The 20128-nt window shown below is 39.8% G+C and overlaps 1 protein-coding gene across 3 annotated transcripts in view; it reads right to left on the reverse strand.

The window, feature by feature from the left end:
- The window catches only part of ARHGEF28 (Rho guanine nucleotide exchange factor 28), a 319328-nt gene that overhangs the window by 168930 nt on the left and 130270 nt on the right, over positions 1–20128 (reverse strand). For all 3 annotated transcript variants that reach the window (XM_044267188.1, XM_044267215.1, XM_044267206.1), the window contains exons 3-4: positions 12390–12537; positions 8794–9087 (exon numbers count right to left, since the gene is read on the reverse strand). In XM_044267188.1, the coding sequence (XP_044123123.1) occupies positions 8794–9087; positions 12390–12537 (442 nt within the window). The remainder of the gene's footprint in view (positions 1–8793; positions 9088–12389; positions 12538–20128) is intronic.

A 20128-nucleotide genomic window follows, 5' to 3' on the forward strand; every position in this document is an offset into this window, starting at 1 on the left:
TTTAATGACACACTCTTTCTCCTTGAGAGCTCAATTCCATATAAAATTCATTACTGCCAGAAAACCTATTCCTTAAAAATGAATGGCTAAAAATGGGATGGAAGACAGAGAAAAATTTTTTAATTAAAGATTTAAGACTTCACAAATGATGACTATTTGAGTACCTGCCTAAGTAATGTGTAATAATGGTATCAATTTAACATGGAACCTATTCTAAAAAACATTCTCTCCACCACTAGCATTCACACACTGGGTTACCTTAGCAACGGAAGGAATAGATTTCCAGCTTAAAATGTCAGAAAAGGAAGTGTGGAGAGGTTTGTTCCAGGAGATACCATCAAAAGTAACAGAAGGCTAAAAAGTAATATTGAGTGTATATGTAACTGAGAAAAATGTCAAGATTTCCAAGAAAAACATTCAAAACCTCAGCATTAATTGGTACCTGTCATGCACTAATTTCAAAACTCCTCAATTTTAAACAGAAAACTTGTATTTTATAATAAATCTGTCCTTTGTGGGTTTCCTAACCCCTGGGAGGACACCGGCTGATGTTATTTCAAATTTGCTGTCCAGTACAAAGCTTTGGGTCAGAAAAACAAAGCTGACATTTCACAGTCTGCAGGACAGCAAGTCATTCTTACAGTTCAATATGCCATCCCCCAGCTAATAAGACCTAGAACATAAGTTGAGGCCAATGAACAAGGCATGCTACTGAGCCTTGCTTTATTTTTTTCTATTTATACAGCCAGCAAATTTTACTCAAGGATAAAAACAGCAGCCAAGCTCTATTTCAAGTGTTACTCAAATCTTGCTTCTTACTAGTGACAGTTCTCTTTCCTCTATTCAAAGAGAGGTCAACAGATATTTTCCTTTGTCAAACATTGCTGGCCCACACGTTTCCTTCTGCTGTTGCCTAGAAAGAAGGTGAAGACTCTGGGTGTGTGGCCTGAAGCACAGCGTAGATGTCACAGAAGACTAGCAGTTCCCACTTAGTCTTTAGTTATGAACAATTACTTCTCACTTAACGGTCTCCTGAGATAAAAAGCAATATAACTGCACTTTAAACGCCTTTGGTAACACTAAACAAGATGTATTTTTTTTAATTTTATTTATTTATTTGACAGAGGGAAAGCACACAAGCAGGGGAAGCAGCAGAGGGACAGGGAGAAGCAGGCTCCGCACTGAACAGGGAGCCCGATGTGGGACTCAATCCGAGAACCCAGCACCGGGGATCATGACCTGAACCCAAGCCAGATGCTTACCCGAATGAGCTATCCAGGTGCCCCCAATTAAGACACATTTTAACAATTGTTGAATGACCCCCACTTTTATAAAATTTCTTCCAAAGTTCTTTTGGCCTGCTGCATTTTTTCCCTTTTCCCCCCATTAGTTGTAAAGTGTAGAAAAGCAAAGATTCCCCTTCAATAGGAACTAATTTATGAAGACCCTATTAATAAAATAGACCGTCAAGCTAACCACCCTTCTTAGTAACAGCATGATATATCCATTAAACTCGTGGTCCCTGACAAGGTTTCCACTTTTCCTCTAAGTCAATATTAATTACAATGTAACTTGTTTTTGTACAGACTAATACTACTTGGACTTGCCCTTACAATATGTAGTCTCAACTAATACATTTCTTAAATTTCTCAATTCTCAAGTATTCTCATCTTTGAAATCAGTATTTATATTAATCAATTATCTAAGGCACTTTCAGCGGGTTCTACCACTTCCACCCATTACTTTTTTTTATACTTCATTATTTTTATTAACATATAATATATTATTTGCCCCAGGGGTACACGTCTGTGAATCATCAGGCTTACACACTTCACAGCACTTACCATATAGCACATACCCTCCCCAATGTCCATAATCCAGCCACCCTATCCCTACTCCCCTATCCCCTGGCAACCCTCAGTTTGTTTTGTGAGATTAAGAGTCTCTTATGGTTTGTCTCCCTCCCAATCATTTTTAGAGACAGCTCCAGAAAGAGAAGGAGGATCCCTAAATACAGCAATTGTGTTTAGGTCCAAGACAGCCCTGCTGAAAAGTTTCACAAGCTCAGCTGGCTTACCCTAAAAATTTCTTTCACTCACTGAATCAGATATAAAGGCAAGAGTCAAGTTTAACTCTTTTCACTTGATGAAACAATCTACCAGATAAAATTTAATTTATTTAAAAATTATATTATGTATGCCCTGCAGATCCAATTCATGATATCACTTTTCTTAAAAGTTCTTGACATCAAAGGAAATGATATTTAAGTAACAGAATGGAGTTGTTATCTAATGCTATAGCAGTAATCATTTTGCAATATATAAGTGTATAAAATCAACACACTGTACACCTTAAACATACACAATATTGTATGCCAACTATGTCTCTAAAAGCTGGCAAAAAAAGATTGAGTTGTGTTTTCATAATCATTATAACAGGGTTCCATCTTTTCCATAACTAAAAAATTTGTGCCTATAATGAGACCTCTGAATGTATGAAATATTTTACATAGAGAACTGCAGAAAACTCCAAATTCACTTTTTATAATAATTTACTTTGGCAAAAATGTCTTAAATCTGTAAACTGTTGCTACATACTGGTTTGTAAATGTGAATATACACTGAGAGAGGTAGTCTTTATGACTTTGTTAGTTTTTTAACGTAAGTGGGTTCATTTTTCTTCCGTCAGAAAGCTCAACCAGGACAACCTCTACTTACGCCATAGGTTGGGCTAAGAGCTATTATGTTCCTAAAGGCAATGCCATCAGTCCTCTGAAATGGTATCTGTAGTCCCTTTGGGCTCTTTACTCAAATGGTGACCTTCTCGTGGAGACCGCAAGCTTGGTGCTAGTCAGGCATGTCAAGCTTCTGGGAACACAAGTGAAATAATATGGTTGAGCAGGAAGGGAAAACTAACTCACAAGTTACATGAGTTCCAAGGAATTGAAACAAAATACCTTATGCCAGTTAATCTAATTGTCAGAATTATGCCTATCTCTGAGAAGTATTGCTCTGTCCAAAAAAAAAAAAAAAAAACAAGCAATGTACCCAAAACAACAACAAAAAAAAGATAAATTGCGACATTTTATTGGATATATTATTCTACTCCAAGTTTTACTGTAAGTATGGGGTCCTAACATCCTGCAAGAGCTTTTTATCATGAAAGCTATTTCAAAGAACTGGGTTTAATTTTATGAAACAGAAATCCAATTTTACTTATGGCACAAGATTAAATAAAACCAGCGATATTTCCTTCCCTAGAACATATAATAAAGTTGCCTTGTGAGTAATGATGGGTAAGAAGCAGGGCCAAGAAAAATCTCTGCTTTTCTTGATGAGACACAACACTCTGCTCAGCCTGGCCCTTCTCCAGGATCTCAGGCCTTCCTGATAATGCGCAGTGATTGAAAAGGCAAAAAGTGAGGGATTATAAAATGCCAAAGGCAAGGAAACACACTCAGGCTTCCTACTAAGGTTTCCTCAGACTCTTCCAAGACAGAGTCATTACAGATATCAATTAATACTCATTCAGCACATCCACTTAGCCCACCAAAAAAGCATAAATAAGTAAACCCAAAGAATTTGAAGCACAAATGGTGACACTTTAAATCATTTCTGGATAAGTATTAGGAGAAATAATTGCTAGGGAAAAAACTGCTTTCCACTTTTTTTTTAAATTTTTTTTAAATACTTTATTTATTTATTTGACAGGCGGAGATTACAAGTAGGCAGAGAGGCAGGCAGAGAGAGGAGAAAGCAGGCTAGCTGCTGAGCAGAGAGCCCGATGCGGGGCTCGATCCCAGGACCCTGGGATCATGACCCGAGCCGAAGACAGAGGCTCTTTTAATCCACTGAGCCACCCAGGCGCCCCTGCTTTCCACTTTTGTTGCCACTCTCACATAACACGCAGTAAACTCCAGCGTGCCATATTCCACCATTTCTTTTCTTTTCTTTTTTTTTTTTTTAAAGGTTTTATTTATTTGACACAGAGAGAGTGGTCACAAGTAGGCAGAGAGGCAGACGGAGAGAGGCGGGGGGAAGCAGACTCCCCACTGAGCAGAGAGCCCAATGCAAGGCTCCATCCCAGGACCCCGAGATCATGACCTGAACCAAAGGCAGAGGCTTAACCCACGGAGCCATCCAGGCGCCCCATTTGCCACTGTTTCTTAGTCTGCTGTTATCTCGCCTTAAAGATAAGCAGCACCAGCACGATAGGTTCCTTAGCAGAGGATGAGCTGAGCATGTACAAGAGTCTCAACTTCTCACAGTTTAGTAGAGTTTCTACTAAACTGAAAAAGAGGGACCACACTGTGGACATAGGAGACTCCTGAACGCTCCTTCTCCCATGGCGGCACCTAATGTACGGTGTCGCAAACAGCAATTCTCTGAGAGAACTCCAGGAACTCAGTGAATGACTTCTCTCATACGCATGGTCAATGTGGAAGCACCACATCAGAATGGGCACAAAAGGCTGAGACACGCTCACCATAAACTCCGCCCCGGCACAGCGCCGTACAATCCTCAGCACCTCCCTGAGGAACCAAAGGTTTGCATCACATCTAGCACCCCAACTCTGGAAGACTTCACCAAGCTGATAGCCAGGGGACAATACATCCAAGAATTCCGCAGGACTAGAGCAAAGAAGTAGTTCTTAACAGGCAGACAAGCACTCACCGTGATGACTATCCCCTCAGGGTATAACATAGAGGAAGCATGCGGAAAGACATATCTCCCAGTCTTTTCTTGGAAGGGATTTGACTGCCTACTTTATAAACTGCTGCTTAAAGGTCCATTTGCTCATTGGCATGTATCTAGGATGGGACTGTGATCCTGCCTGGACCCCAAGGGAGCCAATGGGAAATCCCCCAACCCCTTCTGGGTTTGCTTCATTCCAACAATAGGTCCAGGTCACCAGCATCTCTCTGTAAGCAGCTTGTAAACACATCTGGTACCCCAGGTTTTATAACTGCCACCTAAGGGACAGCGTCCCAGACTGCCTTGCTCTGATAGCCAATGCGGTTTGCCTTCATGAGTCCTGCAGGACTGTATTGAATAAAGAAGTAATTGTTAATGGGTGCACAGAGAAACCCTGGCGGCAACTATCCCTTCAGGGTTCAGCACAGAGGGAGCAAACAAAGAATGCTCATCTCCCACCCTTTTCTTGGAAGATATTTGACTGCATATCAGCCTAAGCATAGGGTTCCTAATGAGCTTATATCTGGGTTGTGAGTGAGGTCTTCTCCTACAGGACACTGATGGGTCTTAGCACATCCCCAACTACTGGGTACTACTAAGAACACAGAGAGCAAGTTGGACAATCAATAAAATTTGAGAAGCAACCAGGAACTTGGGCTAAGCTGACCAACAAGGTTCATCTACAGGAGACCAGTTTGTCAAGACTGGGAGAAGTGTCTGTTTCATCTAATGTACAGAAACCAACATGAAAGTCAAAGAAAATGAAAAAAAAAAAAAACAGGAGAACAGGTTCCAAACAAAAGAACAAGGTAAATTTTTTAAATTTAAAAAATCAATTCTTTTTTTTTTAAGATTTTATTTATTTATTTGACAGAGAGAAATCACAAGTAGGCAGAGAGGCAGGCAGAGAGAGAGAGGGGGAAGCAGGCCTCTCACAGAGGAGAGAGCCTGACGTGGGGCTCAATCCCAGGACCCTGAGACCACAACCCGAGCTGAAGGCACACTGTTTTCTGACTAAGGAACTTTATTTTCTTAAGCCTCCTAGCCTTTCTTTTTTTTTTTTTTTAACTAATATTGGAGTGTGTTTTACTTTTTGGAAGGCAGATTCATTTTGACAAAGGCATAAAGTTTTCATTCTTTAACCCACTGAGCCACTCAGGTGCCCCTAAAAAATAAATTCTTAATGGAGGTAAGTGATTTATCAAATACAGAGTTCAAAATAACAGTCATAAAGATCCTTTCCACAGTTGGGGAAGCAATGTGTGAACAAAGTGAAAATTTCAACAAAAAAAGGTAGAAAGTATAAACAACTTCTAACCAGAAATTATAGAGCTCAAGAACATAACACATGAAATAAAAATTAAAAAAAAAAAAAGAAAGATTCAACAGAAGACTAGATTAAATGGAAGAAAGGATCAGCAAACTAAGGTAGTGGAATTCATTCACTCAGAGGAGGCAAAAGAAAAAAAGTGTATTAACTCTACCTGAACAGTGATGTTGTATAGAAGTTCCATTATAAGTCTAGGCTGAAGGCAATGTTACCTCCAGCACTGTAAACTGTTGTAAGAGAAAGTCTAGAAAAGTTCCTAGGAATTTTCAATTAATTTTTTACAGTGCTCGCTTTGGCAGCACATATACAATTAATTTTTTACAATACCAAGATTTTATCCTTTGTAGCTTCATTTGTCCAAACCAAGTCTAATTTGCATTTGTACAAATTTTCCATCTGTATATGTACATACAATATACTCCATATATGAAAATCCATTCACATATGCACATGAAAGTCAACTTTTACTGAGAACTTAATATACTCAGAGACTGTTATAGAAGATTCACTACATATTATCTAATTTAATCATTACAACAAGCTGATGAGAGGGATACTATAAAGCTTCATTTCAGAAGTTAAAACATTATGACACAAGAAGTAAAGTAACTTGCCCAGTAAGCCCCATAGCAACAGGGTCAGGATTTGAACCCAACTCCAAAACATAGATTTCCAATGACTATGACACTAGAATTGTTCTCCCATAAAATATATCTCATGCAAAGTAAAGAACCTCTTACTGACATAAATTTGCCTACTTTAAGGATATAGATAAACAAAAGTCATGACCAATGAAAACTTAGAAAACACAAATACATTTCTAAATAGCAATAAAAATGGCAGTTGGGTGACCCTTGCCAACTTGGCAGTTAGGCTACTGTTCACCCAACTTACCTGGCTATGTATATCTATCAGCAATGACTGTGCAGACATCTACCCCCAACACAGAAAATGGTACACATGTATTATTGTCAGTCCACAGAACTAAGATTTCTTAATTCATTCCTAAATTGTAGGATGAAAATATAGCATGTGGGTAACAGGAATCCCATTTTAAAGGCTCTTAGTTTAAGTTATTCATGTGCAGTAATTAAGTCCCATAACCTTCAGCAATTTGTCATCTGCAGAGGCACAACTTAGTCCACTGCTGACTCCAAGCTGCTATGCTGAGGGAGGCAGTGGGCTAGGGAAGGAGCCCTGCTTCTGACTTGCATCTGCTGCTCCTGGAGGCTTGGGGGCATTTTAATTGTGGCTTTGCGTGCAGTGACTGGAGAAAAAGAATGAAAACTTTATGCCTTTGTCAAAATGAATCTGCCTTCCAAAAAGTAAAATACACTCCAATATTAGTTTAAAAAAAAAAAGAAAGGCTAGGAGGCTTAAGAAAATAAAGTTCCTTAGTCAGAAAACACACATATATACAAAAATCACTACATATGTGAGTACATTCATGTATATCAACATACATGTATATGTACATGTATGTGTGAATGTATGGGGACACGCATGTATACATATGTATATGTGTGTGTGAGATAAATTTCCTTAGCCAGAAAACATGTACTTTTTTCATATACATATGAATTATAATAGTGCTATCTAGGTATTGTGACTTTCTTTTAAAGGTCCCAAAATACAACTTGCATTCATACCACAAATACTTCTTGAACACTTGATATGTTCCAAGCCATCTTGGAGGTCTTGGAGATACTGATGAGGAGAATGGATACCACCTAGTCCCCAGGGTACCCACCGTTCATACATATCAATCAGCCACTATAAAGCCCAGTACAGCACACTGGAGTCAGGCCTGGCTCAATGATGAACTAGGATTGTGAACTGTCTCATCCAAGTTCTTCAGCAATAAGAAACATCTTCCATTTCCCAAGAGAGTTTTACTAGAACCCTGACTGAAAGAAACAAATGGAGATCTTTTCTGTGTGTAGCATAGGGCCTTAAGATTCTGTTTACAAAAAAGCATATCCCTTTACCTCGATTAGCCCATTTAATCTTATCCAATTTAATTTAAGCCAATCTGTAATCAGGAAGTAGAAACTCTTAAAAACAGTATTATCCAATAACCAGTCACACAAAAATAAAGGAGGACAGCAAAAGTACATGCGGTCAATAAAATACAAAATACCATCAATTTCTGATAAAATCTTGTGATTTGTAATCAACCAAAGAAGTATCTATTGAACAGTTTGCCCTCGAGGCTTGTGTGGACTTCCACAAAACATCCCTCTTTGTTCACACACAAATTCCACGTGATTGATGGTAAGTCTATTCAGTCTCCTAAAAAACAGGGGCCACCCAGAGTTTTCTCCTGAAGTTAATACAAATGTTCGAATGCTCTCAGTGACACTGGCATTTTAAAGATGTCAACATACCAGTTTTATTTCCCGCATGCCACATTTGTTTGCAGTGTTCCCACAGAGCTGGCTGCCTGTTACTCCTGATTGCTGCCTGATGGCCCAATAGGGCCAACAGAAGTAGAGCCACAGTCCAAAGCAGCTGGCTCAAGAGCTTGCCACCAAGAAACGGTCCTTCCCTCCTTGAGGCAAATCTCTTCATCACCCAGAAGAGAGCCAGATAGCTTCACCCAGCCCAGGGATGAGGGACTCAGGTCTCAGGCAACAGTGTCCCATCAGAATAAGACTCAGGACAAAAATGGGCACAAACATCAACCCATGGAGACAGACAACAAGTTCTAAAGCACATTCTCAACTTCACACCGAGGAAAGATATCTGAATTTTCTGGTGAAGACCCACCTTCGAGTGAAGAAATTCCCAACACCGTCCACTCAAGAGGCAACTCCAGATGGGTCAGAGCCAGCACGAACTCTTCATCCAGGGCAGGCAGGGCTCCCACCGTCAGTGCAAACGGAGTCAGCAAGGTCTGATGACTGTCAGCTGTGAGGCGATCAGCTTGGGTGACCAGCAAACGAGCCAGCCGGCAAGCCATGGTGTCCACATAAGTCACTGAGCCGGAGCCCATGGTCACTGGGGAGTAACCTTCTGAGCAGAGGCACACAGACACCGTCACCGTCTCCTGAAGCCCATGGCCTGGACAACAAGACAGTAAACAGTTCACCTAGAGCGTACAGGAGATGCTCACCCCGTGTCCAAGTCAGGGGTCACCAGATTCACTGCACTGCGAAAGGAGACCCCGTGCTCCTGGAGAGCAAGGCAGAAAAGGAATGCAGCCAGTTATCTTTTTTTTTTTTTTTAAGATTTTATTTATTTATTTGACAGAGATCACAAGTAGGCAGAGAGACAGGCAGAGAGAGAGGAGGAAGCGGGCTCCCTACTGAGCAGAGAGCCTGATGTGGGGCTCGATCCGAGGACCCTGGGATCATGACCTGAGCCGAAGGCAGAGGCTTTAAACCACTGAGCCACCCAGGCACCCCAAGTTATCTTTAAATGCTGCCCTGTTTGTGGGGCCAAATTAAAGCAGATTCCATCTTCTTTCAATGACTCCTGATTTTTAAAAAAGTAACTTTTACGAGTTCTGAGCATTTCAATGTCTATTCTCCCATCATCATCAAATGTCGTTATTTGGCAAGTTCATCCTCTTTGAAGCCTTTGCCCTTTCGTCCTCTGCCACTTCCTCCTATGTCTTGTATTTTTATATATTGTTTTAGATGACAGTTTCATAAAGTAGCTCCAAAGAGCTCCCTTGAATGTGATTAAGGGTGGGTGAAGAGAACTCAACAGAAATACTTAACCAATGTTGTTCATTGCCCCCACTCCTACCACTTCTGAGAATGGCTTCTGTGTCTTGGCGGTGTTAAGAATTCTGCTGTGGCTGGTTATCTAATCCTGCCGCCTGTCCTTCCCTCTTATAATCTTCTTTCACTTGGCCAAGGTGGGTGAACAACTAGCCAAATACATTTTATGCTGCACTTACCAGGATACCCAGGAATCAGTACCACCAAACTGCTGTGATTACTACAGTCACAGCCAGACAGAAGAAGGGTTAACGTTCAGCCACCACTGGCCCCCAAGCAAATGGCTAATAGGATCCTTCATAGGAACAAGAGCATCCCAGCTCACTAAGCGATAACGACTGTCATGCTCACACCACCTCTTCCAAAATGACCCAATGGTCCAGGCACAGAATTCAGCCCTCCATCCCCAGACTATACACATCCAGGACAGACTACAGAAATCCACTCTACATTCTTCTGAAAGGTTACCCTGGGAAAGCTGTAACAGGAGAGAGACATTTAATAAGGTTCAGAAACAGGGACGGTCACCCATCTATACGAAATCACCTTTGTTAAAATCAAAGGCGAGAACCCTCACTTTGTGGTAGGCCAAGATGTCATCAAACAGATCTTCTTTAACACACAGGACTAGAAGGAGACTCACCCATACATCCAAGTAAAGAAAATGATAAAACTTTTGATACTGGGATTGGCACTTCAGTTATTATTTTCATTCTTCCTCCATAAGAGGCTTTGTAAAAGAAAACCAAGAGGGAGAAACAAAAGGCAGTAAAAACATAAAGGCCAAAGCCAAAAGGCTGAGGCAGAAGAGACAGAGCTGAAGTGACTCTGTGCCATTAATGAGGTCTACTTTTTTTTCTTGTCAGTATGGTAGTTACTAGGCCAAATAGAGAAGTGTTGAAAATGACTCAGTTTCTATATGTTTTGTACAGCCTGGGTCTGGTTTTCCACTATTGCTCTCAACTAGTTGTTTAAAGTTGTTCAACTTAATTTAGAATTTGAACACAGATGTAATTCAGAAAAAAAAAATTTTTTGGTTTCCAAATTACATACAATGCTTTGGTTTTCATTGCACATTACACTCATCACTCTTTATGGATTGCATTATATTCTGTAAATTCACCTACAACCATGCACCTGATGTATGCCTGGATTACCAATGAAAATACACAAACATCCACAGGCAGAGCAAAAGAATGGTTGGTTAATATTTATTACTTGGCTACTTGTGTATTCACAGAAGGAAAGTTTGGGGCATCTGGGTGGCTCAGTTGGTTAAGCATCTGCCTTGGTCATGATCCCAGAGTACTAGGGTCGAGTCCCATATTGGGGTCTCTGCTCAGCGAGGAGCCTGCTTCTACCTCTCCCTCTGCCTGCTGCTCTGTCTACTTGTGCACACTCTCTCTGTCAAATAAATAAATACAATCTTAAAAAAAAAATAAGGAAAGGTGAACTTTAATCATGCCCAACCGAATCTGTAATATATGTTAACTTGTATAGAAAGCATTACATCAATTACAGCAGCATGTTTAGAAACATGCTCATGGTCTCAGAAATGGGGCAACAGGTTGATCTGATGTGCAAGCCCAGGTAGGGCTGACAAGCCTTTGTACATCCCTGCAATTTTATGTCTGTGTTGTTTACATGTTTACTATCCGCCTATACTGCAGAAGCACTTAGAAACATCTTCCCTCTAAAAATGAGGCCAATCCCACCCTTCAAAATACTGAAGGTTCCCTACATGCTGCAATTTAGAGGACCTCGAAGACCCCTAGTTAAGGAAAACTAACCCATCAATAAACCAGAACAATAAAACCCTCCCTTCCTGTAAGTAATAATATCTTCATTACACCTCTGGACTACAGTTTCATGTCTCAGACACATAACCCACAGCCCAGTGAAAATATGCAACTGATTCTGACAACTATTAGCTCTTAACAAACATTGGCATGAAATATTAATGAGTCATTTGTCACCATGGTAACTGAAAAAGAATATAAGAGAATGACAAGTTTCTGAATATGAACATTTTGGTGGTGGGAAGAGAAAGTTCTGGAGCCTGAGATCTAGTAAGGAAGAGTCTGGATACACAGAGGCCCGAGGAAAGAACCCAGACACCAAAAGGAGCAAGCAGGAGAGCGGTGAACACCGGGGCTGCCAGACTGACCACAGGGGAAGGAGGGAGGGAGAATGACAACTTATTGCCAACGTCTCAGGTCTGCCTGAGCCATCCCTGGCCATAGGCCCTGGGACAACAGGAGGTGATACCAAGACAGAGAGACTCCTCCATTGGACTATACTCAAAGCATAGCCAACTTTCAAAGTTGGGTGCCATCAGTAGGATGGGCCTGCCCAGTCTCGGCAAGGCAGACACAGCCAAAAGAGGCTCATAAATAAGATGACCCAAGCGTCAGTGTCCTCATGGGCTCTGTCCCTCCCCGCCTCCTAGCCCTGTGCACCACCGCAGCACCCCTCCCCCCGCGCTGCACCCCCCCCCTCCCCCCCGCCCCGCTGCTCTCACACATCCATCTCACTTTGCAGCACTGTTTACTTTCTCCTCCTGGTCCTCTTCCCAGTCTAGGTCCCTGGAGGACAGATGCGTCCAGACAGATCTGCAGAGTAAAGACTACACCTCACCTGGAATGCTAGACTGGAGCACATTATCCTCAGCGCGTTCGGCAATCACGATGTGTCTCTGATGAGATCCACTGTAAATAAAGTAAAACTCGGCATCTTTAGGAAGATACACATTTTTGCCAAACTTTGCATAGACGGTCTTCTGCCCCTAAAAAAAGAAAAAAGAAAAGAAAAAAATGAGTAAGTTGAGGCAACATCACACCTTCTTGTCCTGGCTCTAAATAAATAAATAAATAAATAAATAAGAAGGGCTAGGATCCAAAACAATGTTATTTGTGACACTGAGATCATGCGGTTGACACTCAAATATCACAAATCCTCCTTCCCAACAGCAAACACTTGCAATGACAGAGAGATGCTTTCTGACATTTGAGAGTATGGTGTGAGAGCTGGTTTGTTCTGTTCTGAAGGCTGAAGAAGTCCAGAGCATAGGGAAGAAAGTTTTTAAGTTTACTAGCTGTATAAATGGGACTGAACTTTGTTGTCTTATATTTCATTTGAATTCCTACCTGATGAACATCATGGATTCCTTTTTTTTTTTTCTGTACCTGACATACCCCACAGTACCAAGGTTCAAAACAATAATTTTTAGTCATCACCTTACCCTGTACTGGATCCCAGCAGGTTGTAAGAACTTGAACTATTCACACACTGTGCCCAATAAACAGCTCCACACGCTCCCACCCTTGCTGTGCCATTTCCAGTTGCTATTTGTCTTCTCTGAAAGAATTCCAACTCCTCTTTTGCATCCAGCATGGCCTCACATCTGTTGAGAGCTTCTAGTGGGCACACACCCTGCTAAGTGCCCCAGTTCCAAGGAGAGAAGCTGCCCCTCGGTCACAGAGGAACGTGAGGTATGTCAAGGAAAGAAGGTATGTCAAGGAAGCATGTAGCAGGTGAGGGCTTGAACGGACATTATCATCCAGAGGCTGTGTGAAAGGGCTAGACCTACATTGCTACAACCAAGGGAGAAGCACCGGTAGACAGGCCTGCCAGACCATCTTGAGACGCTGGAAGACTCAAAGGATTCAGGATACTCCCTCCACTCAAAAACAAAAAAGCAATATAACCAGAGTCCTCCAGGGAGATGGTACATTCCACCCAGCCTGTGGGAGTGGCAGGGAAATGGAAACTAGGAGGTGGAAAGGGTCGCCCACTTTGGAAGGCTTCCAGAGCTTGGCCCACGGCTGAGAAGCATCTGGGCTTTTGTGTGCTTGTCCAACAAAAACAAACCCTCTCTTGGCAAGTTCCTCCCCCTGTGATAGGGGAGAAAAGGAAACAAAGGAAATTCTACACAGTCTCCTTACCATCTGTTTGCCTTTGATGGCTATTATCAGCACTATATTCTGTAGGATATCAAGAAGTAGGCCAATCAGTATCAGAAAAAAATAAATCACTGCAGAACTCCTTTCTCCAATAATCACATGGATAGTTCATCCAAACTTTAAAAATAAAAAGGCAATGTTTTCCTAGCAGTTTGAAATCTAGCACACACAAAGCATTATCTTAAATTATGAAGTAGTATAAATACAAATTGTGGTTTAAAAAACCACTAGCTAACACAGTTTTGGATTGTCCTTGTCCTTTCTCTGCATGTGAGCGCATGCAAACATAAACGAATGTAATCAATAGAAAACAGCATGCCAAGAATAATCCACCATATGACAGCTTCCCAAAAAAGTTCAGGAAGAGGATCTGAAAAGCATAAAAAAAAAAAAAATACCCAGTAACAAATGTCTGACATGACAGAGAGGAAACTTAGATGAAATTCCATTTCCTAAAAAAGGAAGAACAGCCTGCGTTCATCATGTTCCTGGTGGCTAAAGGGACTGTTAATTGTCCACGAACAGAATCTGACCTGACTTGTCTTTTTTTTTTTTAAAGAAAACAAATTGTATCAACAGATCAAAGCTTTTCACAGATCAGAAGAATATCTAATCTGTATGTAATCAAAATAACCATCACATGCCTATTTTCTTTGGTTGGGTGAACAAGGACCACAACTTATAAAGGAGTTTAGTTCCAAGACTTTCAAAAACAATGCAACACTAAAGAGAACAGTTTTACAATTCAGGTGTGCCTTCCTGTTGAGTCCACACCATACACTACACTGATAAAAGAAGATAAACAAAAATAGGTCAGAAATAAGACCTATGCATTAAAGTGAGATGCCCACAGTCTTAGCACTAAGGACACTAGTCAGCAATAAAACGGGTCCTCTTACTTGCTAATCGCAAGGAGATCAGAAAGACACGGAAGGCATTCTGAGAGCAGGAGGGATGGGGGTGATGCAGGAATTAAGAGAGAAACTCAAAGAGAAAAAAACGGGATTGAGGGTGAGCAGGAAAGGATGACAGAAAAAGAAAATATGAATATGAAAGAACATGAACATTTTCTTTCCGGAAAGTGAATGATCCAAGGAGATTCAGACTAAGCTACACACATCAAGAGAAATGGCTTTCTGAAAATGTTCCCCAAAACCAGTACAGTATAAATAACCAGCCACAAGTTACAACTTGGGGGAGCAGACTGGGGTCTTTCTAAACACCGTGGCCACTGAAAACTTGCTCTTTTTCTTAAAGGGCCACTAACTTTATTAATGGCAAGGATAAATTCCAATCTACAGAATTCCAGTGGGCTTGCACCTATTCCCCCCCAGGATCAATTTCACACTTTTAGGCAATTAAAACTATAATCTTTCCAAAGTGAATTTACTGCCATCAATGTCAGAATCACTCTGCTTCTATGGAGAAATACTAAACACGTCTCATCATCTTTCTGTCAACTCACTATATCCCACATTTAAAAGAAACACACATTCGACCTGCAGTGTAAGAGGGTTCCCCTCTCTCCTCATCCTCACCAACATTTGTTGTTTCCTGACTTGTTCATTTTAGCCATTCTGACTGGTGTGAGGTATCTCACTTTGATATCTAACTTTGGTTTTGATTTGTATTTCCCTGATGCCAAGTGATGGTGAGCATTTTTCAGGTGTCTATTTGTAAGCTTGTACAGCCACTCTGGAAAACCGTGTGGAGGTTCCTCAAAAAGTTGGAAATAGAGCTACCCTAAAACCCTCAATCGCACTACTTGGTATTTACCCTCAAGATACAAATGTAGTGATTGGAAGGGGCAAATGCATCCCAATAATAATAGCAGCAATGTCCACAATAGCCAAACTATGGAAAGAGCCCAAATCTCCATCGACAGATGAATGGATAAAGAAGATATGGGGTGTATATATGTGTGTGTGTGTATATACATATATATGTATATACACACACAACTATGTATTATTACATGTATTATATGTATTGTGTGTATACATATAATACAACTATGTATATACATATACACAACTAACTATATATATACAACTATGTATTATATGTATTGTGTGTATACATATATATGTATACACACACACACACAACTATGTATTACTCAGCCATCAAAAAAATAAAATCTTGGGGATACCTGGGTGGCTCAGTTTTTAAGTGTCTGCCTTCAGCTCAGGTCATAATCTCTGGGTCCTGGGATCCAGCCCTGCACTGGGCTCCCTGTCAGCGGGAAGCTTGCTTCTCCCCCTCCGATTCCCCTGCTTGTGTTCCCTCTGTCACTGTCTCTCCCTCTCTCTCTCTCTGTGTCTGTCAAATAAATAAATGAAATCTTTTTAAAAAAATAAGTGAAATCTTACCATTTGCAACAACGTGGATGGAACTAGAGAGTATGAGGCTAAATGAAATAAGTCAATCAAAGAAAGAACAATTATCATATATGACCCATATATGGAATTTAAGAAACAAAACAGAGAATCATAGGGAAATGGAAACAAGACAAAACCAGTAAGGAAGACAATCCATTAGAGACTCTTAACTGTAGGAAACAAACTGAGGGTTGCTGGAGTGGTGGTGGGTGAGCGGATGGGGTGATGAGCATTAAGGAGGACACATGATATAACGAGTACTTGGTATTCTATGCAACCAATGAATCAATGAACTCTACCTCTGAAACTAATAATACATTATATGGTAATTAACTGAGTTTAAATTTAAAAAATTTTTTAAAAAACCACTAATTTTGCTGAAAATTCCAGACATAGTAAGAGGCATAACGGGCAAAATTATTTCCCCAAATTAATCTAAACCTTTAATGTTCTCTAGCCAAAACCCAAACTTAATCTTCAAATGAAAGCAGGCTATTTTAAAGTGCATCTGGAAGAACAGATTCACAAGAGTGGGAACAGTCTAGAGAAAGATAACGCTTGAGCTGTGCAGAGTGAGGTCAGAATTTGCCCTACCACAAAGCATACCTTGCAATAAAACCATAATAATTTAAACAGTGCGACCTGGGCACGACAGACCACTGAGTATGGAGCTGAGAAGCAGACACATGGAAGTTATGTAATAAAGGTGACATTTCAAGCCAGTGGGGAAAGAATAATTGGCTCAGCAAATTGTTTTTTGGGACAACAGCTTTCTATTAGCTATTAGGGGCAAAACAGGCCTCATATCCCATATCTCAATTTCCAATTTAATATTGAACACAAAAACTCATAAGCACATTAAATTAGAAGGCTGTCTAAAATTTCTCAGTAAAAGTTTTAAAAAAATTTTCTCGGTATTAAACAAAATGATAGGGATTAAAGAAATCGAAATGATACCACTCCAATGTACCAACTTGTTTTCATTCCTTTACTGCCTTCTAGTCTTCGTGCAAGACACAGCTAATTCTTACAGAGCTAACCTCACAGCATAAGTACACATATGGTGTTCCTAACTCTTCCAGCAAAAGTACTTTTCCACTTTCTGATTTTTGCCACCCTTTTAAATTGCATTCCATCAAATGAGATGTTCTATATTCTCTTCTGTTACCCCTGTATTGTTGTACTTGAAGAGTGTTTCTAGCTTACCATTATAAATTATACTACAAGAAACTTTTTCTTGTGCATTATTTTATGTTTTACTATTAAGGAATAAAATTCCAGAAATGGGTCCAAAAATGTGAAAGTTTGTCACAAATTGCCAAACTGCTTTCCAATAATGTTCTATCAAATTCCATGGGCACCAGTGCTGGTCATGAGTTATCATTTTCATTACAACCTTGCTAAAATTTCTATTTCCTAATTTATGGACAGCAAATAGTTCCTCATCGATTTCATTCACTTCTTCCCCCCCACCCCTTAGTTTATGTCTCACTTTTACTAAAGACTACTGCTAAATAGTGCCAACATTGTTAGTGGCCTGTTCAAATTATAACTTCAAGAATTCTTGTCTTCCCTTTTTTATTCACATCTGCATTCATGTTTGCCTTAAGCAGGTCAAAATTTTCACTTTCTCAAGTGAACCAGCTGAGATGAACATCACAGTCCATCCCTTTCCTCTCTGAACAGTGAAGGTGTACCACCTGTTATTTTTCTATTGGCCATATAAAAAGTACTCAAATACTCCTGTAAAATCTCCACAGGCCAGTAACATGGAAATTGGGAACAAATACTGAGGAGGAAAGCTGGACTATAACCATACTGAATACAACTTAATATAAACACACACACATGCAGACGCAGATGGCGCACACACACACACACACACACACACACACGTTAATGAAACCAATTTACCAAGAAGCCTCCTCTTTGAGAAATTCTGCTTGTAAAACTTATCAATAATTGTCAGTCAAAGACCAAGCCTTCTGCTGAAATGCTGTGACATCTGTGGATTTTTTCTCATAGAACCAAAAAAGGTATTCAATCTTTTTGCCCCAATAAACTATTTCTTTCATCCAATTACTTTACTCTTCTTCTGAAGACATTTAAGATGGAAATGGTCAGCACTGACGTGCACATTCTAAATATTTTTTCCTTAAACGAGGTCTCTAAATACCTTGAGTAACTTAGTTAATGCCTGTATTATCCTAATCACTGAACATCCTTGTGCTAATGTTCTCCCTACTGTCTTCCCTCTCACCCTCTATAGACAATATATCTACGTATAATTATATCTGGTTACTAACAATGCCATTTGCTAACCAATCATCTAGTTTCTAAAATACCTGGCACGAATAGGCAATAAATACTATAGTTTCAAATTATGACAATGAGAACAAAGTATGCATCTTTTTATAGTGGCATTTCTTAATTTGGGGCCACAGGAAGAATCCATAAATGGGTTTCAGGAAATCTGGGCACCATTTAAAATTGTTAGCAAAAACTCTCTTTGTATGTGTATGTGCCTATTTTTCTGAGTAAAGGTTTATGGGTTTCATTGTATTCTCATACCTATGCCATTCAACTCTAACTTCTATAGAACCAAAATAATAATGGGAACATAATAAATGCCATTTAAGGGCAACGGTGACCTTTTTGGGATAGTAAGACATGCGCTATTATTTTTCAAGATATTCTGCACAGCCTTTATATGGGGTGATTTTTAGGGTAGAAGCATGTTAAAGGGACATGTTAACTGAGGGGTTAAATATTGTATTGCAAGTTTACTAATACATTCCATGAAAACCATTATGCTAATATAAACAAATGCTCTAAGTGAATTATCAAATTTGATTATTTTCAACATCTGAAACTTGTCTTTACAACAAAAAATAGTAATTCTACACAGAACCTTCCCTGCAGAGCAGCATGTTAAGTGTTGTTAGATTCTTGAGAATTTTTAGAAGTGTATTTCTCCATTTTATTGGTAAATAAATAAAAGTACAGGAACCAGTTAGTATTAATTAGCTCAAGGTCCCAGAGCCAGATGGACAATAGTGAGTGTCTTGATCTCTACCCCAACCTGCAAGTTAGGTAATCCTCTTTATATTCTTCAAGCACAATTCAAACAAAGCATTCTGGGCATTAAGTCTTTTATTCCAAATTACTGTGTTTAAGCATTTCTTTAAACCCACGTGAGACAATGCAACACTTATTTCCACAAAGACCCTTTCAAGTAGGAATGGTTTCCATTTCAAGACAAGATAAAACAGACCACAGAAGTCCAACATTCTTGCTGGTAACAACTAGAAAATCAAGACAGAAAAATTAAAAAGTCATATTCTTAAAGGTATCAGAGAACTGGGAAAAGAACAAATGCATTAAAATTCCAGAAAGGGGAGAACCACTCAGAGAAGTTATGGAAGTCAGAGGACAACAGAATATTATCTTTAAAGTGATGATATAAAATAACAGAGGTCCTAAAACCCCATACCTATCAAATATATCCTTGGGCCACCCAGGTGGCTCAGTCAGTTAAGTGTCTGACTCTTGATTTCAGTTCAGGTCATGATCTCAGGGCTGTAACATAGAGTCCTGCATTAGGCTTTACATTTAGAGGGGAGTCTGCTTGAGATTGTCTTTCTCCCTTTCCCTCTGTCCCTTCCCCACCCTTCTCCCTCTCTCAAAAAAAAAAAAAAAAAATCCTTAAAAAGGACACTAAAATTAAAATGCTTCAGATGAATACTGAAGGATTTCACTGCTAGCAGGCCAACACTAAAAGAAAAACTAAAGGGAATTATTCAAGCAGAAATAAAATGATCTCCAACATAGACATCCAAGAGGAGATACCTAACAGTAGAGTAAATATAATTAATATCTAATGTACAAAATAGGAACTATGTCATGGAGTTTAAAACACTTGTAGAACTAAAATGTCTGACAAAAATAATGTAAAAGGCAAATGTGATTCAAGTGTCTAGGAGTTTGGGGAAAATATTAAACATAATAGCTTATTATGTTTATGTCAAATACA

The sequence above is a fragment of the Neovison vison genome, chromosome 1 (assembly GCF_020171115.1).
Source record: "Neovison vison isolate M4711 chromosome 1, ASM_NN_V1, whole genome shotgun sequence".
In the NCBI taxonomy this organism is placed as follows: Eukaryota; Metazoa; Chordata; class Mammalia; order Carnivora; family Mustelidae; genus Neogale; species Neogale vison.